A 19063-nucleotide genomic window follows, 5' to 3' on the forward strand; every position below is an offset into this window, starting at 1 on the left:
CCGTTTTATAACTGGCGAAGTAGTCCAGGCAAACGAGTTTCGAATTGATATTACGTTTCAGCAAGATGGAACGTTTTCTCATTATAACAGACTGGTTCGGGAGTGGATGACAATAATCTGAAACTGGTGGAAAGTCAGGCGTGTTCTCTCGAAATAGTCCGCTGGATTACCTGATATGACGCTCTCAGATTTTTTTTTGTGCATACGTGATATTTCAAGGGTATGGTCTACAACTGGAAACCAATCCAGAACTATAGAATAAGAATAATAGAATAATAATAATAGAATGAGAGGTGCTTGTAACGAAATTACGTCAGAAACATCCCATAAAGAAGGAAATGAATTTATATTCAGACTTCATTATTTTCAGGAAGTGAATGGTGAATATTTTGAAAATTTATTGGGATGAACTGAAGTCAGTTCAAAATATTATGTATCTCAAAGTATGAAAACGAATCAACAGTTGGAGGCTAGGAAGCGATTACAGCTATTGAATACACAATACCTGAACTACTGATTGAAATGAACATAAATCGGCGCTCATATTTTACATAAATTTTAAAATTTGGATTTTAAAACTAAGTGTTTTGAGTATATCCTTTTCCTAAAATATAACTCAACATATATGCCTCGAAAAGCAAGCTCAATCGATCATAACCCGAGCAATCCCTCATCGGCACCCTTCTGAATAATATTGCAAGATGAATCACTCAATTCATTCATATCGTAACTCATTCATACAAATACTATATTGGGTAGCTTTCCGAATGATATCTGATTCAATTCCATAATGAATGGAGTACAATATCATTAGGAAAAAGTGATTCTTGTTTAATTCAATGTCCGTATAGAAGTAATTATTTCTGAAGTACTATTTAATTCGTGTAATTCAATGTTTATATGAAAGTAGTTGTTTCGAGAGGTTTTTTTTTTTCAAATTTGTATCTGAATGTAAAGAGTTGTGAAGAGTTTATTTTGAAATTGATTGCTTTCCTTTCATTTTTTGGCATTTTTCTAAGAACTAATCTTTAAAAATATACTCCCTTCAATTTTAACACATGGGATATGCAGCATGCATGTTTTGCAAAATTGAAGTTCTGTGGACTAGAATAAATCCGATCAATGTGGTTGAAAAATTATTTTAGTCAGAGGATTCGGAGGATCAATATCTGAAAATAACGTTGTAGTAGCCGGAGTACCGCAAGAAACTATTTTGGGCCCAATCTCAACAAGTATTGTTACTGCAGACCTACCTACCATCTTCATTACCGACCCGTTAGAAAACTCACATGTTTGCAGACGATACGCAAAAACGGTTGCTCTAGTAATGGGTAGTAAACTATATGTTCAACGATCACTCGAAGGTGAAAGTGTTGATACAGTCTTGAATAGAAATCTAATTCCTAATGTTAATGAGTTCAAGAATTTGGGAATCATAATAGATAAAAATTTTTCTATTTCGAACATAAAACATTGTGGCGTTACAAATATCTTTCAACCAGAGACATAAACTCAAATGGATTTTGGGAGTACAGTATACTATTATTATCTGAATTGAAGGGGTTTTATTTTTAGGAGTGATTACTTCCTTCCTTTCTTTGGAAGATTCCCACATTTATTTGTATCAAGATGGAGTAGTAGAAAGCCAAAAACTTTCTTTCCCAACAAACTATTATTATCCTAATGAATTCCTCAAAAATTAAATACAAATACTCCCAAACTGTTGCCCGCATTTCTGCCATTCACATCTCAGTAGAAAAGAACACATATGTCCACATTATTATATTCTTTGTATCAAGATCGAGAAGTAGAAAGCCAACACTTCTCTTTCCCAAACATATCTCCATATTACAATAGAATTAATATCTTGAAGTTCAACCACCGAATTCAACTCTAGTATGCAGTACTCTTCCAGGATTGCCTCACTCCAAGGCATTTATTCTCCCTTCGAAGCTTGATACCAAACAGTTGTTGCATTACAGTAGGTATGAACTACGTTGTCTAACAGGCCTTCTCACAGGTAATTGTCGTTTGAATGATCATGCAGGGTGTTTCAAATTCGATCCTCACCATTGGGATCTCGGAAACTATGAGAGATACGAAGATGGTTAAATTAGGGCAAAATGGCGCATTTACCTGACTAACAATATGCCGTTAAGAAAGTTCTGAAATTCCTAGTATATCCGGAGATACATGGAAAAAACAGAAATTTTGGAAAATGGTTTTTATTTTTTGGCTTTATTTTTTGAAGGATTCGAAAATGAATTGCACTTCCACATTTCCACTTTTTCCCTGCTACATAATGGTGTTTTCAGATTTGATATCCGACGTTTCGTCTTCCGACCACCATCATCAACTTTATTTTTTATTGTGGGCGCTACAGTGGATTCTTTCTGTTTAGAATAGAAACAGATATGGTACAAATTTATTACAAATACGATAGAAACAGAGTTAGGACATCGTAAATGTATTTAAACTTGTATCCCGAAAGATGACAACCACATCGAACTATGTTCAAGTCATTGGATCAAAATCTAACCTGTTTGGTTCGTTTGAAAAGCCAATGAAAAATACGGACACAGAATCAACAATAAAAATTTGATAAATGAGGTGTGTATGAGGTAAATTAGACATTGTGTCCTTTTCAATGAAAATAGAACTTTGAACAAATAACAATTAACTGAAATGTAAAGACGAAAGTAAATCATAGCACATACTCAAATTGCTGGCCTTGTTCATGATAACCCAACTGTGCTCTTCTTCGTATATTATTCACTGCACGATGAATTTCCCTCTAACAATGCTGTGTTGAAAGTCTTCACTATTTTGATATTCTCTCTGACCATAAACTCTATTTTTCAGGGTACAACTTAAGAATGTATCCATAACACTTAAGTCTGGAGACCTTGTTGGCCACCTTACCGGCCCATTATTCCCTATCCATTTATTACCAAACCTTTCAGTTAGGTAATTAGATACTCATCTAGTAGTGTGCGATGGAGCACCAGCATGTTGAAACCAGATGATGTTATAGTTAGCCAAAGGTAGATCATCCAAATAGTCTTCTAAAAATTAAAAAATAGTGATATGTTTCTCTATTCAAAATTCCGTAAAATAAATAAGGACCCAAAATTCTTTCTTTGTAAATTCCTGCCTACAACTTGATAGAAAATCGCACTTGAGGTCGAATTTCTCGGAACTGCCTGAGGTTGTTTATGCTCCAAATGTGTTCGTTATTTCGGTTGAATATTCTACAATTCGTAAAAGTGCTTTCATCTGTCCAAATTATATTTTCCAGGAAAACATGGGTTCATGTTTATCTGCAAATTATCAATTTTTATTGAAGAGGACACAATGTCTAACTTACCTCATACATATCTCCTTTATCAAATGTCCTAGCACTGTTTCTATCGTAAAAAACTCAAAGGAAGCGGATTCTCTATAGCTCACGATTTAACTGATCAGCAGCGCAGAGAATTTCTTTCACTGAAGGAGTATCTTCTCCAAGAGAGACGCAACGGCAAGAGGTGCTTCATCAAAGGGAGTAATTTAGTTATAGAGGATAAGGTATTCTCACTACAAGAATTACAAGAAGCGGAGCAAGAAACAGAGAGAAAGTGTAGTAGCACGCCAGCCACCCCAACTCAGCCATTGCTATTACACTTGGAAGATAAAATTCAAATACCAAAAAACTTCAAAGACACTAAGACAAGTAATCAACTGAACAACACTCCAAAATCTAGCGGTAACACAAAGAAAATTCTGAAAGCTGACAAAACCATTAGATTACAATCAAACTCACAAAAAAAAGAATAACTTTCAGTTATTGATGCATATTTTTTCTTCTGACTCATCAATTATCCACGATAGCTCTTCTACATTGAATACAATCATTCCATTCTTTCAAGTTCATGATCGATAGGTTGCATTTTTAATCGCAGGTTATCTGTGTAATCATAATCTTTTAGTTAATGAATTTAGCTCAGCTCTTTCCTTTCTTCAATGGATCAATACATCCGTGATTTCAATGTAGATACGATTGAAACTTTCACCCTTCAAATCTACAATGAATGTAAAAATATTTTGGACGTCAACAAAAGTTCGTGCAATTTCAAAATACTTCATAACAATATTCGCAGCCTAAATAAGAATCTCGATGAATTTAAAGTTTTCCTCAGCGGTTTGAATTCTGATATAGATTGTGTGGCTTTAACAGAAACATGGGTGTTGAAAAATCCTGAACTGTATGGCATTCCAGGATATGATATGCTATATAGCGAAGGTGATTTAAACCAAAATGACGGAGTAGTGATTTATATTCGATCCCATCTCAATTATTACCATAGAATAGTAAAGATAAACCATATTAAAGCTATCGAGTTGAAAATTGAATTCGGAAATACTTATATATATTTATTTGCAATTTATCGACCCCCATCTACAGACCCTTACGACTTCAGTAGGGACTTATATTGATCGTTCACCTTCTAGGTTTACAATTTGGTCATTTTATAGCCCTAACATTATTTTAAAAAAAGTGTCTGTATGTATTTGTGTGTGTATGTGTTAAGTTTTCTTTTTTAGGCGAAACAAGTGCTTCTGCACTTATTGCCATTTTACTTTATTCAACATAGCTATTATTTGTTTGTATGATTATAATTATTCTTTTTTATGAATAAAGTCATTATTATTATTATTATTATTTTTAATTTTGTATGATATCTCTTTTTTCTTCATTCGTGAAAGCCATTTTTCGCCAAAAAGTCAAAACCAAAAAATATCATTGAGTGTAACAAATTGAAAGTCAAATTTAAAAACATCAAAGTTAAAACCTATTATAATAAGAATTATTTTTTTTAAATATCTCCCATTTTTCGAAAAAGAATGATAACTTATGATACATCATTGAAAAGGTAAAATCAAAATAGAAAGAATCCCAATTTAGCGCTTATAAAAAGAATTAAATCGATGGTGGCCGGAAGACACTAAACGTTGGATAGCAAATCTGAAAACACCTAAATGTAGCAGGGAAAATACAATGTAGAAGTGCAATTTATTTTGGAACCTTCGAAAAATAAAGCCAGAAAAAAATAAAAACCATTTTCCGAAATTTCTGTTTTTTCCGGATATCTCCGGATATACTCGGAATTTCTGAACTTTCTCAACGGCATATTGTTAGTCAGGTTAAATGTGCAACTTTGGCTTAATTTAAACATCTTCGTATCTCTCATAGTTTCCGAGATCTCAATTGTGAGGATAGAATTTGAAACACCCTATATCCAGAGACTGTCGGTAGAAAGTATGTGTCGCCTCTATGGGTGTTCAGTGATAGATTTTTAAGCTAGTTTGAAAACTTGTATTGGTTACTGTATTGCCTTATATTAATAGGGGAGGCCAAGCGGGGATTTCGGGATTTACTAAAGCGCGGCAGATTAATATACAGGGGAATACCTTGTACCCGGTTAAATACCTCCACCAAATATGAGCCCCATATATAAGGCCTCCTGTGAGGAATAAGGATCAGATGAGTAAAACAAAATTGATCATCAGAAATTCTCGAGCGCGTCAGATTAAGGTAGGGTGAGTTAATCACCTGCTGAAAAGTGTATATTCCAGTAATCTGACAATTTGTGAGTGACGTAAAGAAAGGGGAAGGCAGCAAACTTGTAAAAAAATTGTGTCATTTCGACATTCTCGAGCATAGCTTTTTTTATCTTGAAGGAAATAATTCAAAGATAACGAAAAATATATAATCTGACGATTTCCGCAAGCTGAAATAACAAAAATTCGTCGATAAAGTTTAATGCCTGCAGCTGTAATTAGCTATGAATAGAGGAATAGAAACTCGGAGAGTTTCTATTCCTCTATTATCTATTCACTTTTTATCTATCTATTACTCTCACTCCGTCCCCACTCCGAATTCTGTTGCCATGACGCCATCACAGCTGATCACAGAGACTCGTTCGTGATGAAGATGATGATTAATTAATCAATTAATTGACGTTACTACGTGGTAGGAAATCATAATGAAGAAGAGAGAAATTAAACTTTCTATGTTTTTTACCACTTTTATTTGTAACTAACGTTACTGCAGTTTCGTCCTATAAGGACATTTTCAAACTTATATAATATATAAGAACATTTTCAAACTTATATAATATATAAGGACATTTTCAAACTTATACAGTACATAATTTTGAAAATATCCTTATAGGACGAAACTGCAGTAACGTTAGTTACAAATAAAAGTGTTGAGAAACATAGAAAGTTTCATTTCTCTTCATTAATTAATCAATTGATTATAAAAAATTACATTTTTTTGAGCATTTTTTAAAAAATTATTTTCTTATAAATACAAGTATTCTATTTAAAAAACCTACAATTATTTATTTGCATGCTATTTCCTGAGATTTCCAATTAATTAAGTTCAATGAATTTAAAAAAATTGTTTTTGTCAGATTAACGAATCCCTCTAGAAAATCGTCAGATTATGAGACAGCACGTCTAAAGCATAAAGATGAACCATATATATCTTAATCTGACGCGCTTGAGTATTTCAAAATGGTGATTTTTTTTGCACATTATAATAATGGCCGCGAGTTTGCCTCAGATCGAAACCGTCAGATTATTGAATACCCCCTTAGAAAATCTGACGCGCTCCATTAATTTTTTTTTCTTTTCACTTTTAACCCTTACGTACAACCACCCACATCATGCAAACGATCATTATCATACTAACATTATTAAAAATACATAGGACATTGATGCTATCAATATCTGACGCGTTTGAGTATGTCCATGCAACAGTATTTTTTTACATATTTAAAAATCTATAGCCGTTTCCCCCGCCGATGAAAAGGTATATATTATATAACATTTTTTTCTTCTTATCATCTAAGCTTTGCAACCTAATATGTCTCAATGACGCTAAAGTAAATCCCCATTTTGCATCGTAGGCTTCCCTGCTATATACACGCTCAGGACCTGACATATTTTAATTATTAGATAAGCTATTTAATGCTATTCTGTACATTCATTTCATTTTAATTTGATCTATCCAAATTGATTTATTCTTCGAGTTGATTATGAAAACTTTATCGTTGTTATTGATTGCTTGATAATGTTGCTTGTGTGTTGGTAATGTTGTGTTGTAGCAGTTCTTCTGTTATAATTAGATGGTGTGACTAACTCGATTTTGCGATTTTGTTCCATATATTAGATTTTTTTTCAATAAGTTTCAATAAGTATTCTTTTATTAGACAAAGCCAACAGATCCAAAATCATAAAAATTGATCGAGCCATTCTTGAGTTGTAAATGGTGTAACCAACACATTTGCGACTGACAACACTCAATACACAATAAATGTGGTTTTAAACCAACCAAATCATGAGGGTTTGCTAGATGGATATATACCAAAACCCTGATAAAAAGGCATTAAAGCCTGTTAGTTTGATTTACAAGTTCAATATAGTGCATTCAGTGAAAATTAAAATGTGTATCGATAGCTTTTGAGAGGTCGAAACTGGGTGCGAGTGCAGCAAGGGGTTATATAACCACCAATGAAATCTCCAGTTTGAACAACATTGTTTGTTGCCGAGAATTATACGAAAGTGAATTTTCAATGGAAAAAGTCCAGCATAAAATCTAATTCATTGAAATGCAATAATACAATAATACAAAAACAGAGAAAAATAGTATTTGGGTGAAACTTGGTATCAGAATGCCGGCAATATCCAAATGTCTACAGTCAGCGGCAGGTACATTAGATTTCAAGAGTTCTGAGGATTTGATAGATGATCTCTCAACTTTCCAAGCGAATTGAAGGCTTTCACGAAGACATGACTGCGGACGTCTCTGAATAATGGTTATCGAGAATACCATATTCGATTACAAGATAATCTTTTATTGCATCGGACAAACTGCCAACGAGTAGTTGGCGCAAATTTGATAATACAGACCGCAAACCCATGCTGAATTTTTTAGAGATCAGTAGTCGATTCTTCTGTACCCACCTATATTTTTTGATAACTCTCAGGAGCTAATATGCTCCCACCAAGTGTTTTTATTCCGGATATACACAGTGTTGAAACCGCAGATTTCGATTAATCAAACAAAGCGAGAATAAAGAAAACCTACGAAAATTGAAAGATTCTCATCGAAACTGATTCAGTAGTGAATATTCAGCAAATCCGGTCGAAAGAAACATTACAAATTGAAGACCACAGTTAACTTTCAATCTGGCCTATGGGGCCAATTCGAAAAATGTATCCGGGAAAGAATAATATCCACGGGTATCAAAAAACAAATTGTCTTCAGACAGAGATGTAGTTAGACCATTCCAGAGGATATAATACATGGACTGAAAAGTCTCGGGCCTAAGAAAGAAAACGCGTTTTTTGTTTAAAATTGGCTTTATTCATCAACTTTATTTCCAACAAGAGCCACACAATCATTCCAGCGCCGCTCTAACACTTCAATACCACTTTTGTAGAACGATTTATCATTAGCCTCAAAATAGGCCTCAATTTCAACAATAACCTCTTCATTCTAGGGAAATTTCTTACCGGTGGGCATATTTTCGAGATCTGCGAACAGAAAAAAGTAGCTAGAGGCCAGACCTAGAGAATACGGTGGATGTGGAAGTAATTCGAAGCCCAATTCATATAATTTTGTCATTGTTTTGATTGACTTGTGACACGGTGCGTTGTTGATGAAATACACTTTTTTCTTTGCCATATGCGGTCGTTTCTTCTCAATTGAGGCCTTCAAATGCTCCAGTAACGCTATATAATATTCACTTTTGATGGTATAGCCCTTCTCAAAATAGTCGATGAATATTACACACCACCCACATCCCAAAATACATAACATAACATTTCCAGCCGATTGTTGTGCTTTCGGGCGCTTTGGGTGAAGTTCACCGGTTGCTCCCTACTCAGATGACGATAGTTTCGATTCCGTGAAGTATTGGATCAATGTTTCATCCATTGTTGCATATCCACTCAGAAATTCCAGATTGCTTTATTCAAACATGGCCAAACACTGCTCAGAATCATGAAGACGTTCTTGTTCTTAATCAACAGTGAGCTCGCGCGGAACTCACTTTGAACAGTGCTCAGGTAATAATATCATGCCAACACGTTCTTTTGATGTCGACTAATTCACGGAACTTCACTTTTCGATCATTCAAAACGAGTTTGTGCATTTTTTATGTTTTTTGGTGTTACTGCCTCATTTCGACGTCCACTCTGTGTTCTGCATCATCGTTGTCTCTACGACTACGTTTGAATTTTTGATTCAGATTTTTGTTTCTGATGGAGAGGAGTCCTTCAAGCCATTGCTTCGCTTGAACGGTATTTTTTCCCATCAAGAAGCAGTGTAAAATTAAAACATGAAATTGTTTTGATCCAGTGTTTGGTAAATAACAAAAGTTTGATGATCGCTCAAGATGTTAAAGCCTTCCAAATATTTAAGGATATGGTAGTTTACGACTTTCTTCATGATTTTTGATATCACTGATAGCAAAGTGACTGGTCTATAGTTATTTGGAAGATTTTTCTTACCCTTATTGGGAATAGACTGAACGCGAGGAATCTTTCAACAAGAAGGAAAAACCTCTTTCTTTATAAGACAAGTTGAAAAGTCTGCAAAATACTGGTGCGAGTACATTTGCGCACTTTTCAAGTACGATGACGGGCACTTCATCAGGACCAGACACCTTGTTTACTCTTCTGCTTTTCTATTTCATTCAGTTCCTCAATCACGTTTTTTCTCAGCTCCTCAATTTCATTCTCCAGTTCATTATTTCTGCTCTCCATCACTCTGTATAGGTATTTCAAAGATATTTCTCCCATTCCTCAAATCGATGATCACCGTGATTTGATTATATTCAACGTGCCTTGAACGAACCCATTATTCATTTTGCACAGTCTTCGGCTGTTTTGATTTGCCTCATCACGCTATCAATGGCATGCGAATATCGTCCTTACTCACCGATTGTAATTTCTTCTCTGTTTTTCACCTAATAGATTCCAGATTCCATATTGAAGTGTTTTTCTCCACACATATCTACAGTCATTCGCAATATGAATGATTTTCATTTCCACTTTGTATACTGAAAGATATTTGATTTAAAACTTAGGAGAATCGACATATGGCCACACGCATACGTGTCCTTAATAAAATTTGCAAAACTTGATTTCTAGATAAATTCAACATTTTTAAAATAACTTTTTTTGTGAATATATGTAAAAATTAAATAAACTTCTTGAGAACGCAATTTAAAATAAAATACATTGTGTATTGTAGGGTGTTCATCAAATTCCATACTATTGACAAGTACATACAGTTGTCGATATCAGTAGAGAAATTCGTTTGTATTTGATATTGAAATGTAAACAGATATTTTCTTGAATGAATAGAGAAATCCATATTCAGTGTGACCCTCTTGAAAGCAGGACACCTCCCTAAAATTTACATCTTTTCTCCGATTTCGAAAAACTTCATTTTGAAAAGTAGAGCTCAAAACTGTACTTTGGGACCAAATATAATATACTTTCTAAAAAAACCAAGGCTTGCTGCGAATATTTTCATAGGTTGAAATACAAGAAATCTTATTAGCGATTTTTTCAGAAACAATTTTAAATCACCATTGGACTGGACACCCTCTTTAATTATCATTGCTGCTGTCAAAACAGAATTGAAACAGTAACGTCACATTATGCCAGATTAGTAAGAAACATATTTTGTAAAGCGGTAGGAATTAGTGATTTAATATGAGAGAACTAAGTGTGCAAGATAAAATTGAACTTGTGCGCCTTGTCGGATATAATGTTTTTCGGCAAGAGAAGCTACCAGAGAATTTCATAACAGACATCCTGATAAACTTTCAGTGAGCTGCAGTACGGTGAACCGTATGAATTTTGTTTTTATCGAAACAGGTTGTGTATCGAGGGATATTCTCAAAAACAGAAACAATCCACATGGTGAGAATAGAAATGATGTGCGAATATTGCAATTCAAGCTTGCGAACGGTTAGTTTGATTTCAAATATCTCCGAGAAAATATCAGAAAATGCCTTGTAAAAAATAAAATTAAAACATTCAAGCCAAAAATATCACACACCTTGGAACCGGGAGATGAGGAAAAAAAAGGTTCAAGATGAAGAAAAAAAAGGCTCAAGTAGAAAATTTGAATGATTGTATAAACTTCTTCAAAACAATTTTGTTAAGTGATGAAGCTCTACGTTCACTATAGATGGAGTAGCCTCGTTCCAAAATTCAAAGTACTGGTCTGCGGGTAATTGGGTTATAAACGCAAAAAGGCAATATTTCCATAAAATAAATGTGTGGTGTGAAATAATTCATGATAAGATCATCGATCCATTTTTCTTCAAAAGTAATTTGAATGGAATTATATTTTTAGATTTTTTGTGAAAGTAAGTTTTGGGACGCAATACATAACTTACAGTGCAGAATCGCCTGAGTTTGAAGTTTCAATTAGATGGGTTTTGTGTACATAATGCAGTTGTAAGAGGATGTCTTAATAATAATTATGGAAATCGGGATGGATGGCTTGAAATAGTCCTTACAGTGGCCGCCAACATCACCGGACCTGACACCGCTAGATTTTTTCTTTGGGGTACGTACTGTGAAGCAAAAAGTTTACAAGTCCAGACCGCAGTTAGTAGAAGAACTAAGCATCAGATCATCTGCTGCTTGTGCAGAAATTACAACCGAACAACCAAGGAAAGTTATAATCAATATTAGAAGAAGGTATGACAAATGCATTGCAATGAATGGCGGATTGGTTGAAACAACAAAAATTTTATGAACGTTCATTTCTCTTTTTGTCTACAATAATTTGTCGAATATTGTATTTCAATTGTTCAATTTGTTCAATTGTTAATTAATTAGAATGAATATGTTCATCCGTTTATTTAATTTGCCACAAAGTTATCAACGATTACTCGATAGTTATTTTACTTTTCAGTCCATCAGATACTTGAATTAATTCATAATACATTTGTTTTTTCATTCGACCACAGAATGATTGATATTGAATATTTTTTGATGAAATTTGGTATACCATGATTTGATAGGGTGTTTTTGAATTTGTCCTAAAAAAGAAACGCTAATACGATTTCTTGTTTTTTAATCTGGGTTTGTTTCGTGTATTGACTGCAAGCCCATATAACGCCTCTTAAAAGTGGATAATGTTCATGGCACTGAAGTCAGTTGAAAATTTCGTGCACGTGAAAATCTTGTGAAAGTGAAAATCTTGTGAAAGTGAAAATACAACTCAGGGCAGGGATGAATATGAGGTTCAGCTTGGCGCCACTGATGGGATCTATGGTGGGACGAAACAGCGCTATCTGGTGTTGGATCACGAAAGTACCGTCTTTGCGCTATCTTTACCGATGTTGCCAAGTATATGGGATATAAACGTTCATTATTAGTGGAATAACTCGTGGTGTAAATGAAACATGAAGGGTCGATCAAGAAGAAGAGGAACTCAGGTAAAAACTAACAACAATATCTATATAGCAGGAAGCAGATCGTGTAGGGATAGTCTACTTCCGAACAGGTAACAAAAATCACTTTACCTATATAGTAGGGACCGAATCGAGTAAGGTCGATCGACTTCCGAACACTTAACAGAAATCGCCAGAAGATGACAAATATATATATATATATATATATATATATATATATATATATATATATATATATCACCATCGCTATTGGAATCACTCCACTGGAAAAAGTCTGCGTTGTTATCACACTCGTTATTATTATTACTACTTTTCAACCACATTTCAACAGATAACAAAAATTTCAAGTGATTATAACTGCACTAATAACGAATTTCAACACTCAAATCGCGATCAGGTCCTGAACTTAACACGACGGCGATAACCAAGGCCGCATTCTCCGATTTATATTAGTCACCCTAACATGACTCCAAATATAATTTTATGACTCTTCAGCCAATCATAAAACTCGATTAGCAAAAATTATTCAATAAGAACCGCCAATTTTATAGTCCACGTGGACAAGTTCGCAACTGGTTCATTTCTATGTATGGTTTTTTTGGTCTTTGAGAGTGCCGCCAACTTTAAGTGTGTACACTATCGTTTATTTCGACTATATCACGATCTTTTAATCAGAATCATATGACTCGGCAATGGAATTATTACCTGCCATCTCTACTTAACTGAAATCTTTCGGAAATCACTACGTTTTACCGTATAGTTGGGTTTACTGTTTCTTTGGTTACTTTTGTTCCATTACGATTTTCATATTCCATCAATGATTCTTAAATATTGAATAATTATCTTCTCATGACACTGTTTTTCTACCTAATTTTTTTAAATTTTAGATTGTATAGTTTCATATTCATAATGGTAAGTTATCATCATCTATGGTTATAAGTCAATTGTAATTATGGAAGAAGGGTTTTTTGTGTATTGAATAATAAAAAAATTAATAGAGTCACAAAGTTTTTTGAAGGAATAAAATTCCTCTCCAAAGATTACTCAGTTCCTTTCTCTCTTTTCTCCCAAGAAAAAAAAACCTTCACTTTTTGTTATACGAACTACTGAAAAAAATATTTGTTTTTGAAACAAAATGTAATCCTAATTTTTATTCACACATAGCAATGGGTAGCTATGTTGACACTTTCACAATAAAAGCCTTGAAATAGCCGTTGTCTGACCAATTTATTCCCACTAAACTAAACTAAACCAAATTTTACCACTCAACTTTACATATTGCTTATTAGAACAGTTGCATAAAGAAAATTCCAGTTGATTGAGTTCAGTTTTTCTACCATCAGACCTATTTAGAATCACTTACAATTTACCGAACTAACTTTTGTAGGTTAACAGCATGCGCAGAAAACTTCGAAAATCAAATTATTATAATACGTCCCCATTGAAAGTTGTGCCCCTAATTCTTGCCGAAGTATGCATTTCTATGCTAGGAAGTTGTGTCATCTTCGGAAAATACATTCCCTGAGGGAATAAGATGTGCCATTTATTCCAGTTGTGGGTTCTCGAACTACAATACTCTTCAATTTATTACGTTGTATAAAGTTTTCTATGGATAATCTGTTCCAGTTTCTTCTGTGAATGTTTGGTTTACAAAATGAGCAATAGATATTTATGTATAACTGAATAAGCGAACGAGAGAAATTGTTTCTGAAAGCTTATATCATTTTTATTTTGTATAAATATCAAATGGATTTTAAATCCAGTACATGATTTCGAAAAGATATCAGCGTTAGTATAATTTTTTGTGAATTTTTCGTTTTTGTTGAAAGTTCAACTGTTGTGCATATTATTTTTGTAAGTTCAAAAATTCTACTTCTAAGCCATTGAATTTGTAGATAATTCCAACTTGTTCAAAATTTACATATACTGTTGATAAAAAAACTAGTACTGTAGCCAATATTCATCTAATCTAATTTCAAAGGGATCAGTTTTGTTTGCAAAGGATAAACTCAAAAACTACTCGACCGATTAAAAAAATGGGGGTTGAATTTTTTTGTATTTGCCATGATGAACATGCACATTTTCAGTATCTCTCTGAGTATATTTGACCGAGTGCAATTAGGAAGAAGTCTACGGCTCAAAATATGTTTAATGATGAAGTCAAAATGATTTTTTCTGATAACCAGCTGTCATCCACATATGAACGACAGGGATAGGGGTATTTCACTTTTCTAGCCGGTCAAAATTATTTTTGTAGTTTTTTGTTGGGTTGAGTTATTTATATTGCGATTTGGGTTGAAACTAAGTGTTTTTCAGCAGATAATAATGATTATGATGAAAATTTTTTGCCAAAAAAATTATCCTATCAAATTTGTCTATTTCTAGTCATGTGTGTCGAAATAACCAATGAAACCATCATTACACTGATAACTACCCATGGATAGTTTTCACGGGTAGTTATCACTTATGTCATGACATTGCTAAGCAACCAACACAATAAAGTTGTTTGACATTTCAGTAATTCAATTTATTTCGAAAATGTCACTCCCTCGCTTTGGTGTTCAAAATGATGCGGCAATTGACAAAATCATTGAAGAAAATACACCAAAAAATACTGTCAATAGTAAAAAATACACTTGGAAAATATTTATGGAGTTATATCATTATACGAATTGTTCTTTTAATAACTGTGTGTTCAATAAATAATTTTGTTCGAATTGCAAAAAATTTTCTCACCGAATATCCCTCGAACATTGATAAATAACTCATAATTTTATCACAACTTCCTCAAGCACGTTATTTTAGGTAACATCCCTCCGCCTTCGGCGTCGGGATGTTACCAAATAACGTGCTTTCGAAAACTGATAAAATTATTTCGTTAGTTATCAATGTCCTTGGGATATTAAAGCTGATAATCTTTACAAAATACACTCTACAAAACATCACAAAAAACAGTATTTATTTATATTTTATGAATAAATCAGTATTCACAGAATTAGAAACTCTCTGTGAAGAAACCTCTTTCTTGAGTAAATACCAAGTATATATTTAATTATTAAACAATAACATAAAAGAAATTGATTAAGAACAAAAGTAGGAACACTATGTGCTGATAAATTCATTCATGAAATTACAGAAAGATCTGGTAGTATGACTTGCATTATATCAAATGATGACAAGTGCCAGGGTTCTACATCGGATTCTTCATCTTCTTCTGCTTCCGATTCTTCAAAGTTATAAACTTCAGGTTTGGGATCAGCAGGTAATAGCATATGTATTGTTTCCTTCGAGAATGGCTGCGATTTTTTGGTAGGTTTTGGCCTAAGACTCGATAACAACGGATCAGAGGAAAGCAATAACCGATACAGAACATCAAAGTTGCAATTTGTCCTGGAAAACTTTCTCGCAAAATTATAGCGAAACATTCTGAAATGTTTATTCCTGGCTTCAGCAGCTTCTTCTGAAAGCAAGCCAATTAGAGATCACTTCTAAAATAATTTTCAATCTATAGATGAGATCAAAGTCCACACCTGTTATTTCACAACATACCGTACAACGAGTGTAAGCCCCTCATTTTAGACATATTAGATCAAGCCAAAGTAGACCATATTACTTCCTTTGAGGTTTCAACAGCTTTCGATGTGTGCCTGAATCAGAGTTACTTACAGTTCAACAACAAATTCTATAAACAGGATTCAGGTTTACCAATGGGCTCACCCCTTAGTCCACTTTTAGCAGACATATTTATGAACAACTTGGAGACCAAGATAGTAAACTCCGACATGGGTAAAAAACATATTCATTTTTGGTGCAGATATGTAGACGATATTCTTGCCTGTTTCAGAGGTACTACACGACAGCTGAACCAATTTATGACATTCATGAACAATCTCAATAGCAACATTCAGTTCACACTCGAAACAGAGATAGAGAAACAAATAAATTTCTTAGACCTGGCTTTTACACACAATCAGAATAAATTCGAGTCCTGCAGGACCTAACCTAACCTAACCTAACCTAAAAAATGGCAGAATTCAACATCTGCACATGATAAATCAAGGCAGATATTGCTATTCCATCCAACCATTCCAGTTTCGGAAATATCAGTAATATAAAAATTCACTTGTTGATAATTCAACTCATGTAATAGCTAAACATAACATCACGAATCAACTGTACGAGAATTGGAAAAATAGTATAATTGAAAAGATTTGATTTCTATCCAATATTATAATTTTTTTTGTTCAATAATAATATATATATATATATATATATATATATATATATATATATATATATATATATATATATATATATATATATATATGAGTGTTGTGTCCACGAATTATTTCATTATTGATTTGTATCATACACACTCGATAAAATCTCTATCTATATATATATATATATACACCTCTCGAAGCGAAGCAGTAACAGGTCTTGATAATGCCATCTGAGATGATGGCGAAACGTCGACTATCGAATAGTACACAACGGATGAACACCCGGAAAAACAACACATCTTATATATATATATATATATATATATATATATATATATATATATATATATATATATATATATATATATATATATATATATATATAATATAATAATATTATTCATAAAAATACATTTATACATAATAGGAAAAGGGTTAGCTAAAGGCGAATGATTTTTTCAGCAAACAATATTCAAGAAATGAGACTTGAAATTTTTTATTTTATTGTATTTACGTTAACAGTATATTTTCTCGAACAGCGATGATGTTTTTTGTGAATGAGGGAATTAATTTAATTTTTTTTTCAGTATGGACGGGTCAGATTTGTGCCATGAGGTAGCTCGAAGAGCTTCAGATGGTTTTGTTTACAGTGAAGCCGTTTGCAGGTGAGTTAAACGTTTGAATATTGTTTCAAAGGATTCACTTTCTTCTTTTATTTGCCTTTTGATGCTTTTCCTATAGTAAATCTTTAATTTTTTTTGTAAATCTGTTTTTCTACTGATATATTAAAAATGGTAAAAAATATATTTCATTTAATAATTATCATAAACAGAAAATAAACGTACCTATTTTTGAAGTTGAAATTCATTAGTAATCATCCTTTCAAAAATGCTTATCTTATCTTATCTTATCTTACACTGCATTCCATTTAAAACGAGCCACCCTGAATAATTTTTGATACAATGATTTGCAGGAAAAATTTAAAAAAAACACGCCAACCATTGTATGCAGGGGGACACATTTTGACATATTCACATTTGATGTTACTTCCCCTATGGCACCCCTAGAGTATGTCACCAATTTTTTTAAAATGGATCACCCTATATTGTTTCGCTCTATGATGAGCAGATTTCAACAAAGTTTAAATTATGTGGTTAGAAACTTATGGTTCGGGATCTACACATCATTTGAGTAGAAAACGAGCCACCCTGAATAACTTTTGGACCAGTTATTTTCAGAAAATATAAAAAACACCTCAACAATAGTATACAGGGGGACACGTTTTGACATATTCACATTTGATCTAACTTTGGAGAATCCAATAATACCTTGCATCAATAGAGCATTTGAGGAGGATATAAATTTATTCGAAAACGAAATAGTTTTTCTGTAGGATGGTGCACTTCCTCATTATGCAGCTCCAGTGCATTTTTGGATGATCATTTTCCTGGTCGCTGGATTGGCAGAAGAGGTCCTAGAGAATGGCCACCAAGGGCTCTGGATCTCACTTCTGATTTCTTTTTATGGGGTCATTTGAAGTCTTAAGTGTATGAGATAGAATCAACAACATTGGAAGATTTGAGAGAAAATATCATGAAGGCATTGCAGAGAAATAACTCCTGAAATTCTCAACCATGTGAGAGCGGCAATGTATGGAAGTTGGTGAAAACGTTTTTGAACATTTAGTATAGAAAATTGTTTTTTTCTTATTGTCAAGATATTGTCAGATTTTGGTACAAGAATTTACAAAAAAACTCTTTCTGGTTTATTGCTTCCATATTTGTCTCTAAAACTAATATTTCAAAATGTGGCCTAATGTATAATTGTTGACCTGTTTTTTTTATTTTTCCTGCAAATCATTGTTTCATAAGTTATTCAGGGTGGCTCGTTTTCAACTCAAATAATTTGAAGCTCCCGAATCATAAGCTTCAGACCATATGTTCTATACTTTTTTGAAATCTGCTCATCATGGATTATCTGATAATGCGAAACAATATAGGGTGTCATGCTCTGTGGGTGCGATAAGGAAAGTAATGTCTAATGTGAATATGTCAAAATGTGTCCCCCTGTATACTATTATTGACGTGTTTTTTGATTTTTCCCCTGAAAATCATTATACCAAAAGTTATTCAGGGTGTCTCGTTTCAAATGGAATGCACTGTATTATATTATATTATATTATATTATATTATATTATATTATAGTATATTATATTGTATTGTATTGTATTGTATTGTATTGTATTGTATTGTATTTTATTGTATTGTATTGTATTATATTATATTATATTATATTATATTATATTATATTATATTGTATTATATTATATTATATTATATTATATTA

At 33.0% G+C, this 19063-nt stretch overlaps 2 protein-coding genes across 7 annotated transcripts in view; one reads left to right on the top strand and one right to left on the bottom strand.

Annotated features, from left to right (window-relative positions):
* Positions 1-19063, top strand: part of CASK (peripheral plasma membrane protein CASK) — a 624590-nt gene that overhangs the window by 66771 nt on the left and 538756 nt on the right. For all 5 annotated transcript variants that reach the window (XM_074185376.1, XM_074185387.1, XM_074185391.1 and 2 more), the window contains exon 4: positions 17305-17382. In XM_074185376.1, coding sequence (XP_074041477.1) covers positions 17305-17382 — 78 coding nt within the window. The remainder of the gene's footprint in view (positions 1-17304; positions 17383-19063) is intronic.
* LOC141486800 (uncharacterized) lies at positions 15484-16624 on the bottom strand. 2 transcript variants are annotated; one of them, XM_074185370.1, is made up of 3 exons: positions 16200-16624; positions 16044-16141; positions 15484-15954 (listed from the first exon to the last, which is right to left on the bottom strand). In XM_074185370.1, exons 2-3 carry the CDS (start codon positions 16075-16077, stop codon positions 15617-15619), a joined length of 372 nt encoding a protein of 123 aa, XP_074041471.1. In that variant the 5' UTR covers positions 16078-16141; positions 16200-16624; the 3' UTR covers positions 15484-15616. The 2 variants fall into 2 exon arrangements, with proteins under 2 accessions (XP_074041471.1, XP_074041467.1); XM_074185366.1 differs by having other exon boundaries at positions 16044-16624.

Source organism: Leptinotarsa decemlineata, unplaced genomic scaffold, assembly GCF_025532065.1.
Source record: "Leptinotarsa decemlineata unplaced genomic scaffold, Ldec_3_MD MMD2_P_RNA_scaffold_2, whole genome shotgun sequence".
Lineage (NCBI taxonomy): Eukaryota > Metazoa > Arthropoda > Insecta > Coleoptera > Chrysomelidae > Leptinotarsa > Leptinotarsa decemlineata.